Source organism: Marmota flaviventris, chromosome 13 (assembly GCF_047511675.1).
Source record: "Marmota flaviventris isolate mMarFla1 chromosome 13, mMarFla1.hap1, whole genome shotgun sequence".
Lineage (NCBI taxonomy): Eukaryota > Metazoa > Chordata > Mammalia > Rodentia > Sciuridae > Marmota > Marmota flaviventris.
The window spans coordinates 92,943,873-92,954,753 of NC_092510.1; the positions used below are offsets into that span (position 1 = coordinate 92,943,873).

A 10,881-nucleotide genomic window follows, 5' to 3' on the forward strand; every position below is an offset into this window, starting at 1 on the left:
GAAAATTAAAATGATGTATCCCTACTGATGAAGTGTTTTTTGGTTCCCAAACTTCTTGCATCCACATTAATTCACTGCAACGGTGGTCAGAGGCAAAGGGGATCAGAGCTCTCCCAACAAACCCAGAGACCCCTAAGTCTCAGCTGGCTCCTCTCTGAAGGCTTTATTCTTTTTTCTGTCTCCCTCAACATATATACAGGAACATACACATGCACACACACATACACAGAATCCCTAGAATTGTTTACCCGACGTTAGAAACACATAGCAAAGTCATCAGACTCTGAAATTTTCAGTCTAGCTCACTTAAACATAATTCTATATTTATTTCTCTTCCTTAGAAGGAAATTAGAAACCAAAGCACCATCTCTGACTTCCTGCTCCTGGGCTTCTCTGAGCACCAGGAGCAGCAACTTCTCCTGTTTGGGCTCTTCCTGGGCATGTACCTGGTCACCCTGCTGGGCAACCTGCTCATCATCCTGGCCATTGGCTCTGACCAGCACCTCCACACACCTATGTACTTCTTCCTGGCCAACCTGTCCTTCGTGGATACCTGCTTCACCTGCACCATTGTCCCCAAGGTGCTGGTGAACATCCACACGCAGCAGCACACCATCTCCCACACTGGGTGCCTCCTGCAGATGTACTACTTCATGGCACTGGCCCTGCTGGATGACTTCCTGCTGGCCGTCATGGCCTATGACCGCTACGTGGCCATCTGCCTGCCTCTGCACTACACCACTGTCATGTGTCCCCAGTGTTGCCTGCTGCTGGTGGCCACGTCCTGGCTCTGCTCCAACCTCCTGGCCCTTTCCCTCACTCTCCAGATGGCTCAGCTCTCCTTCTGTGCCTCCCACTCCATCCCACACTTCTTCTGTGACCTTCTCCCACTCCTCAAGCTTGCCTGTTCGGACACCCAATCCTTTCAGATCACGATGTTCGCTGAAGCTGCCCTCTCGGGCGTGGTCCCTCTCACCTGTGTCCTGGTCTCTTACGCCCACATCATGCACACCATCCTCAGGATCCCCTCTGCTGGGGGGAAACACAAAGTCTTCTCCACCTGTGGCTCTCACCTGACAGTGGTCACTCTCTTCTATGGAACTGTCTTCCTGGTGTATTTCCAGCCCTCATCCTCCTACTCAGCAGATACTGGAATGGTGGCTTCGATTGTGTATACAATGGTCACCCCTATGCTGAATCCTTTTATCTACAGCCTCAGGAATAAGGACATGAAGGGGGCTTTGTGGAGATTGTTTGGCTTGGGAAAATGCTGTACTACTCATCAGTAGAGGGCAGTTCCCCAGAGTAGAAGCCAAAGCTCTTCAAAACATCTTCCTAATTGGACTCCTCTATTACAATTTTTGAAGAACTCAAATTCAAGACAGGATGGATTCTTAGCATCACAACGAGGTTTAACCAGTGAGGAATGCCCGATTTGGCCAGACTGGGAATAGGATTAACTGTTCGAGGACAGGGCTACAGTTTGGCGAAAAAGATTCTCAAAATCCCTACAGGATGGAAAGGCAAAAATTTATACCAGACAAATTTAAACAGTAAGGAAGACTTTATTCAAGGCCACCACAATAGAGGGAGAGGCCGTAATTCAGTCTGAACTTGAGTCCACGGAAACAAAGGTCAGGAGGACTTTTAAGTGTTCAGGCGAGAGGAAAAACAGAGGTCATCTGTGTCTGCTAATTCACTTTACCAGAAAAAAAAAAAAGTTATCTTTTCTTAAATGCATTCTAGGTGTACATAATAGATTCTTTTTTTTTTTTTAAAGAGAGAGCGAGAGAGTGAGGGGTGGGGAGAGAGAGAGAGAGAGAGAGAGAGAGAGAGAGAGAGAGAGAAGTCCAATATTTATTTTTTTTTAGTTATCGGCGGACACAACATCCTTGTTTTGCATGTGGTGCTGAGGATCGAACCCAGGCCGCACGCATGCCAGGCGAGCGCGCCACCACCTGAGCCACATCCCCAGCCCCATAATAGATTCATTTTGATCATGCGTGCATGGAATATGATTTGCTCCATTTCAGTCCCAAGTACTTTCTTTTTCCCTCCCCTTCTCTCTCCCCTTCATCCTTTTCCTCTAGTTTACAGGTCTTACTTCTATTTAGTTATTGTTTTTCTTTTTTAATAATTATTTTTTAGCTTTAGGTGGACACAATATTTTATTTTATGTGGTGCTGAGGATCGAACCCAGTACCTCACGCATGCCAGGTGAGCACACTAGTACTTGAGCCATTTCCCCGGCCCCTAGTTATTGTTTTTCTTAATTGGTGCTTTATAGATATGCATAAAGGTACAATTCACTGTGGTATGTTCATATATGTACACGGCAATTCTCCCCTTTTTTGGTCCCTCCTCCTTCCCTTGCAATTCCCTTCCTCTACTCCACTAATCTCCCTTCTATTTTTTCTTTTTTTACTTGTTCTTTTTATATATACATGACAGTGTATTTTGACATAATACACATACATGGAGTATAACTTTCCATTCTTGTGTTTGTACATGATGTGGAGTTTCACTGGTCGTGTATTCATACATGAGCACAGGAAAGTTAGGTCGGATTCATTCTAAGGTCTTTCCTATTCCCATTGTCCCCCTTTTCTTCATCCCTCTTTGTTTAATGAATTTCTATTCTTCCCTCTCCCATTTATTATGTGTTAGTATCGCACATCAGAGAGAATCCAAACTGCTCCCACTTTTTTTTTTCTTACTCTGATTTAGTTTCCACTTATGAGAGAAAACATTCAGCTGTTTACTTGCTTGGTCTCTTATTTCACTTAGCATGATGGTCTCCAGTTCCATCCATTTACCAGCAAGTGCCACAATTTCATTCTTTAGAGCTGAGTGAAACTTCCTTGTGTATATATGCCACCTTTTGTTTACTCTCATCTATTGATGGGCACCTGGACTGGCTCTATAACTTTGCTATTGTGAATTGAGCTGCTTATAAACTTTGATACACTTGTATCACTGTAGTCTGTTCATTTGTTAATAAACATTAAGGAGTAGGATGTCTGGTCCATATGGTCCATATTTCTAGTCTTTTGAGGAATCTCCATACTGCTTTCCAAAGTGTTTGTACTAATTTGCAGTCCTACCAATAACATATGAATGTACCTTTCCCCCACATCCTCACCAGCATTTATTATTTTTACATTCTTGATGATTGCCATTCTAACTGGCGTAGGAGGGAGGAAGGACAAGAAAAAGAGGGATTGTGGGATGAAATTGACCAAAATTATTCTATGCACATATGTGAATATATCACAATAAGTTACACTTTTATGAATATCTATAAAGCACCAATTTTTAAAAAAACTAATAACAAATAAAAGAAAAACCGCTAGAACAGAGGAAGGGGAATAGGGGGAGGGAGGAGTGGAGGGAGCACTGAGGACTGAAACAGGAAATTATATTCCATGTATGTATGATTATGTCAAAATGAACCTCAATGTTATATGTAACTATAGTACAATGATAAAAATGTGAAAGAATTAAAATAAGAGTTCACCAAAGAAAAGTTTCTCCTACCTATGAGTAACCCAGTGCATACACTGTTCACATCTTGTTTCTTCAGTTGTAGACAAAAAATACAGTGTAGGAGTCACCATCATGTCCCACGGCTTCAATGGCCCCATCTTGAATGATTAGGAACAGTAAAATTTCTCAAACCCTTTTGTCTCCTACACTTTTAAACTCCCCCAGATACTTAGGAATTGAGGAACACATTTAGGATCATTCAAGAGTCAAAGAAAAATAATTATGTATATTAAATATATATTTTATGTGAATGACAACCAATATGCTGCATATCAGAACAGGGAGATGCAAATAAAACATATTTCAAGAGAATTTATAGCCATGTATTCAAATGTAAAGAAAGGGAGAAAGCTACAAAATAATGTGATACCCATTATAAGAACTTAGGCATAGATGCCGCAGTCTGGCTGGGCACAATTCAGGAGTCACTTGTCAAAAGAAATGAACTTTATTTTTAGAACACACACACCAAACCACACAGCTCCTCAGGAAAAACCTTCAGAGCCCAACTGCCACCACCGGCTTCCCACAAGCCTCTCTACCTCCCCCACTCCTCATGCTCTTGAGGCTGATTGGCTGGGTCTCATGGGCAGAGCCAAAAAAAAAAAGTCCCCCAGTGAGCAGCTCCCTGATCTGAAAGGGCAGGGAAACAGCCCAATGAGCATCACGGCAGAGGAGCCAATCAGTTGGCAGCTAGAAGTTTGCTGGGGCTGCTGTGAGCCAATCATCAGCTGGCAGCTGGAAGTTTGCTGGCAGCTGGAAGTTTGCTGGGGCCCCTTCGGCTGTGGCTCTCAACAGAATGGCAACATGGATGGAAGGGGATCAATCCTTTTTTCCTTAAAAAACGGAAGTAATACAGATGAGAGGGGTGGGAAAGACACATAAAGAAGTTCACAAAGCAAAAAGATTATTCTTCAAAAAGCTGGCATCCCATCCCTGCCTGGGAGGCCAAAGGGGTGGTGCCACCACCACTCCATAGGGTTTGTTGGAGGGTACTGGTCACAGGGAGGTTGCTTTTTGTCAAATACCAGCATCTTCATTGTAAATGCCAGCCTGTGATGATTTCTGGGTGCCCAGGAATCTGAGGTGGTTTAGCTGCCTCCTCTCGCCTTCGCCCTGACATTTGTGGTCATGGGGCCATGATAGAATGAAAGAAAAATGAGGGTGTAGGGGATTCTCCTCACTGGTTGCCTGAAGGGAGCTCACAGTATGAGGAATGTCACTTTTTTTTTAGCTGGATGGTGTCATCCTAGGAATCGTTTTGTTTCTCTTCCTAACTTGCATGTATGTTATTTTCTTTTGCCTGAAAAACCAACATTGAAAGTAGGTGGAAAAAAAGAAGTCATGGAGAGAACTAGAAGGGTCCAGGGAGCAGGGCCAGGATCCCCTGCACTGTCTGGCCCACTGTGCCCTGAATAAGACAAGATGTGCATTCTTAGAGGATCTTCAGCAGCCTTCTGTACCAAGAATGCCCCTCTCCCTCCTTACTGTCTTACTATGTGTGTCTCCTGACTGCAGCATTTACTGCACCATGGGGAAACCCACCCTGATTCCATGGTATAAACACCTTGAGAACAGGAGGAAATTCCATTCCACACTGACCCTGGCCCAGTAAATAGTTGATTATTGACACATCAGGAAAGAAGAGCTCAAACATCTTCTTGGTTGCGAAATAGTTGTAAACATCTGCTGCAGTCCTGGTGAACTGTTTTGTCTTGCCTTTCCTTTTAAAGGTTTGTCACCTGGTTTCTTCATCTGGGGTCACTATTTGCCTGTTTCATTATTCAGCTTCACAAGAAGACAGTTAGGGAAAACCCATTAGCAAAACAAAAAAAAAGTATATTGCAAAAAAAATTATATGTCTGTGGTGAAACCAATCAAGAAAAAGAACAAGCAATAACCAATAATAGTAATAAGAATGACAACTCAATATACATTACCAGCAGAAATCTTTAGTGTTCATAATACAGAATTCATAAATATCAAAATATTTAAAAGTTTAAAAAGAACATCTCTTCAAATAGGATGTTACAAAAAATTTTCTAATAACAAACTTGAAATTTTAGGTTAAATAGATAACCTGCTTAAAAATATAACATCAAAACTAATGCAAGAAGAAATTAAAACCCTGAAAGACCTATAATAAGAAAATTAAATCAGTTCTCCAAAATCTTTCCTCAGAGAAAATTTCAAGCCCAGATGGCCACAACAGTGAGTTCAAGTTAAAAAAAAAAGTTTTTAAAGAAATAATTGATTGTTATCTTATGAAAACTCTTCTAGATACTAAAAAGAAAGAAATAAAAAGGGTCAGGCAGTAAGATAAAAGGGAGATCATGAAAGCAGAAGGTACCAGCAGAGTACAGGAAGGGGAACAAGGAGAGAGAGGAAAGGATGGAAAGGGGAGGTACTGGGGAATTAAATTGACCAAATTATGTTGTGTACATGTATGAATATGTAACAATGAATCCCACTATTTTAATGCACCAACAAAAAATGTTTAAACTCTTTCAGATAATAAAAGTAAAGAACATTCACAAACCTCCTTATTAAGGAGAACAGAACCTTCATACCAAAAGCTGACAATGTCATTACACAAAAAGACATTACAAGCAAATCTCAATGATGAATACAGACTCATAAATCCCAAACAAAATATGCAAAACAAACCCAGCAATGTATAACAAAAGATCATTTTTTATGACCCTGTTAGTTTTTCTCAGTAATTTCCCCAGCAAAGTTGATATAACTTTCAAAAGTTAAAGAAGTTTCTTTTTCAGCAACAATATCTAAAAGCATTGTGTTAGTCAGGCTCCTCTGAGCCATCTTCAATAGCAGGCCTTGACCTTGGTCCCATCCTGTCCTTGGCCTGCATAGGCCAACTCTAGAATGATTCTGCATAGCCCAGTATAACCAGAACCCTCCCACCCTTGATATCTGATCAGTCCCTCATCTCACACCTATGATGTATAAGTCCTTGGTCTGCGTTTTACAAGAATCCTATTAAGTCAGTTTAGCAAAAATCTTCCTACCCTTGATGTCTCCTCTTGGTGTTTTACCATCCACAGATTCCTGACCCTGCTGGTTGACTGTAAGTACCCAGTCATCACTGCTGCATTCACAGTTGAATTCAATCTCTCAATCTCTCATTTTAACAAACATCAAAGTAATTATTTTATTTAGCAGGTTTCCAAATGGCCCAGTGCTTGAGATATCAATGTAGGTTATGCTACAATAGAGTCCCTAACAAAACTAGTTGTCCTGAACCCCAGGTAATAGGTTTATCTTTTTACCAAACAGCTTGGGAAAGCAACAAAAGTCCTCCTGCAACACGTGATGAGGCCAAATTTGAAGGGTCATTCTATGACATTAAAGTTCAAAGGAAGTTGTCTAAAACAAATAAATAACAACAAGGCACAACGGAATCCATGATGCTTCCACGTATGCTAAATTGTCTGTCAGGATCAAGCATGCTTCTCCTTATTGAGCATCAGAAAATCGTTACAAAATATTGCAGACATAAGAACAAAGTCAGAAAGCTAATTTTTTTTAATAATGCCATTTTTTTTCCGGGCTGAGGCATTTATTTCAACACAGAAAGACAGATTAATTCATTCTGACCCCTCTGAATTTCAAGACTGATATATGGAAAGTTTCCGACCTGGAGTCGCAGGACCCCTGCTGGGGGAGTGCAGGGTGCCCAGCACAGCTCTCACTGTACTTTAGAAATGAAAAAGAGTTATGTTAGAAAAGGTTAAAGAGCTCATCTGGTTGGCAAAAGGCAGACCAGGCTCCCCTGCTGCAGATGACAGGTGGGACAGAGTGGCACCATAGTGAGGCCGGGTGCTACCCTGCACACCTAGCTGTCCTCCTCATCCTCCATGAGGGCTGGCTTCTTCCTCATGTCCAGTACAGACACTGGGCCAGGCTCTTGAACCAGTCGCTCACCTGGCCCCGCACACAAATGGAGGGCAGCAGGTGGCAGGAGGTGGTGACGGTGATGCTGTTTCCATGGCAGACTTCCTGAGGCTTCCATCCATCCAAGGACACCCATGCAGTGTTCCTGGCTTCTGGTGACACCATGATCTTCAGCTTGACCCCTGCAGGGACCACCTTGGGCCAGAAGGACGGCAAGTGTGAGCAGATGGGTGTGAGCATAATGGCCGGCACTTTGGGGTGGATCATGGAGGCTCCCGCTGCAGCTGCATAAACTGTGCCGCTGGTCCGGGTGGACGCAATCACTGCATTGCCCTGCACTGTGGTCATGAGGTGTCCGTCCAGGTAGACAACCACATTGGACAGGTATGAGGAGGGACCTCTATCAGTCATCACTTTGTTCAACACCTGGTACTGCACGGCCTGCTTCCCAATCTCTGTGTCCAGGCCTAGGGCTGGCAGGCCATTCTCACTGAGCCCGTTGTGGGTGGTCCTCTTCTTGCCTCTGAGCTCCTTCACCATCCTGACCCTCAGCCCACTCCGAAGAACAATAGCTGCATTCCCTACTATCACCTGGGTTCCTTGGGACTGAAAGTTCTTGAGGTTGAACAGGGTCAGGAAGCTCAGGGAGCCTAGGTAGAACACCATGACTGGAGGCACTCTCCCTGGAAGAGCGAGGAGGCACAGAGCAGGATCCCGTCACCCCCAGGCAGATGATGAAGTCGACCTGGTTGGAGATGTCATAATAATCTTCCCAGAAAGTGCAGAACCTCTTCTTCATGGACCCGAAGTTTCGTCACTCACTATAGCAAGGTCTTCCAGCACCTTCTTTTCCATGTACATGATCATGTTGTTCTCCTCCAGGAGTTACACACACAGCTTTTTGAAAGGCTGCAGCAGACTGGCGTCAGGGACCTTCCTAATGACAAGCATGCTCTTTGGAGATTTGTTGCATGTCAACCTCAGGTTGGCAGGGTCCTGAATGTGTCTGATAGTCTGGGGGGTCTACAGCTCACAGGCCTTTGGTCCAAACGTGGTCACTGGGCAGGGCTCATGGAGAGAACGCATCCTCCTGAACTCCTTGGTGCTGCCCCAGGCAGGCAAGGCCGACAGGCTTCGAGACTTGGTGCTACCCAGAACAGGGTGGCTGTAGCTCCAGGTGTCATCCCCATGACATGCCGAACAGCAGTACAAGGCCACATCTGGGACCAACTCCTTACTCACAATCATTTTTTCTGTTCCATTTCCATAGTTGATAAATGAGAACTTCTGCCAGAAAAGCAGACTCCATCCACTGCTGCGCACCCACAGTATGTCTACATGTTGGGGGCAAGCCCGTGGGCCCCACTGCCCTTGGGCAGGTGCCATCGAGCAGCACTTAATAATGCAATTTTTTAATTTTTAAGAAAGATCAAAATGCTTCTGGGCACAGTGGTACATATCTCTAATCTCAGGTAATTGGAGTCTGAGGCAGGAGGATCACAAATTCAAGACCAGCCTGGACAACTTAGCAAGACCCCTTCTCAAAAAATATAAATAAATAAATAAACTAAAAGGGCTGGGGATGTAGCTCAGAGGTAGAATTATCCTGGTTCAATACCCAGTATCAAAAAAGAAATCTAAATACATACCAATCAAAATAATTTACGATATTACAAACAAAAGGACAGTTGATTCAACAGATGGAAGAACAAGAATTTATATAACTGAACATTCAATCATTATAAGCTCTCTTAACAAAAAGAAGACAGGGAGTGACCTCAGCAAGATGGCAGACTGGGACTTCCCAGTGCTTTTTCTCTCCTCTGTGTACAAAAGTACAGATAAGAAGAGCTAAGGAATCAAATGAGAAGTTACAGCACATGCCTGGAGCATAGGAATAAGAAGAGACTCATTAAAGATAGTAGGAAGCATAGATTCACATTATCTGGGTCACTCTTTCCCCACGACCAAGTAGGCCTTGTCCTCCACATGGGGGAAAAGAAAGTTAGCTGATTACTGGACTTTGCCACCATCCCAGCACTAGACCTGCCCTAGTGAACACCAGTGACAGGTCAGCCCCTGTTTCCCCAGGCACAGGGTTAGATCCAGGCCAGCAGTAACAACATCCCAACCCTAGACCCATCCTGGGCTTCAGACCTAACCCAGGCTCCATCCAGCCCCTATAGAGTCAAGCTCAAGGCTCATCCCAGCAATAGGTTGGCTCCTGCAGCCCTAGCCAGGAAGCCCACTGCTGTACCAGGACGGCCCTTACAACATCAGGCTTCAGACCAGATCCAGACTCCAGACCCACCCGCATAAAAACAGGCACAGGAATTGCCCCAAGAGACTCCAGCATCATACCAGCACCTACACCAGCCTATGCCCACACCAGACCAGCCCCAGCAGACTCAGGCTCAAGGCCGCCTCAGTGTCTGAACAGCCCCCATGAATCCAGGTGTCCCTATGGATATAGGCTCTGGGCCCTCATCCTCACTAGGACCCAGTGAACTGGCCAACTGAAATGGACCCTGGTGCTAGGCCTGCCACCATAAACTCAAGTGCAAGTCTCACTGCACAGACTTAGGCCAGGCCCATCCACCACTGGCCAGACACCAGGCCTGAGGACTCCAGCAGCAAGCCCACATTAGACCCTACCATGTAGCCAGCTTAGAATCTGAAGACAGGCTGACTGATAAAGGGCTTTTCTGGTCAAGGTCAACCTATAAAGACTGAATGAGTAGCTATTTCAACAAATGCACAGACACCAACACAGACTACAGGATCACAAATAACCAAAGATGATGACATCACTAGGGGAACAAAATAAAACATCAGTAACAGACCCTAAAGAAATAGAGAACTCACAACAATTCCAAATAATTATCATAAAGAAGCTCAGTGAACTACAAAAGAACACAGATGGTAACTAAATAACATCAAGAAAATAACACAGGGACAAACTAGAAGTTTAACAAAGAGATAGAAACAAACAACACAACCACTCAATAGCAAGAAAACAAACCAATTTTTAAAATGAGCTAAAGACCTGAATAGATATTTCTCAAAAGAAGACATGCAAATATCCAACAGGTGTGTGAAAAATGCTCAATATCACTAATCATCAGAGAAATGCAAATTAAAAACCATGTGATATTAACTCCTGTTAAAATGTCTATTATCAAAAAGACAAAAGATAAATGTTGACAAGGATGTGAAGAAGAGGAGATCCTTATTCACTCTTGATGGGAATGTAAATTTGTATAGCCATTATGGAAAACAACATGGAGCTTGCTGAAAAAATTTAAAAATAGAACTGTGATATGCTCCAGCTTCTGAGGAAATATCCAAAGGAAATGAGTATCCTGAAAAGATACTTGCACTCCCATGTTTATTGCAGAATTATTTGCAAAATACTGAACC

General features: G+C 43.5%; 1 protein-coding gene and 1 pseudogene across 1 annotated transcript; one reads left to right on the forward strand and one right to left on the reverse strand.

Annotated features, from left to right (window-relative positions):
- Window positions 1-440: 440 nt before the first annotated feature.
- Window positions 441-1,289, forward strand: LOC139701492 (olfactory receptor 1G1-like). The gene has a single exon (XM_071600412.1). It carries the CDS (start codon window positions 441-443, stop codon window positions 1,287-1,289), a length of 849 nt encoding a protein of 282 aa, XP_071456513.1.
- Window positions 1,290-7,402: 6,113 nt separating this feature from the next.
- Window positions 7,403-8,847, reverse strand: LOC114092931 (NAD kinase pseudogene; annotated as a pseudogene).
- Between the last annotated feature and the right edge of the window lie 2,034 nt (window positions 8,848-10,881).

What these genes read in the sequence shown, in the direction of transcription:
- LOC139701492 (XM_071600412.1), top strand. Translation starts at nt 441, where the DNA reads ATGTACCTGGTCACCCTGCTGGGCAACCTGCTCATCATCCTGGCCATT.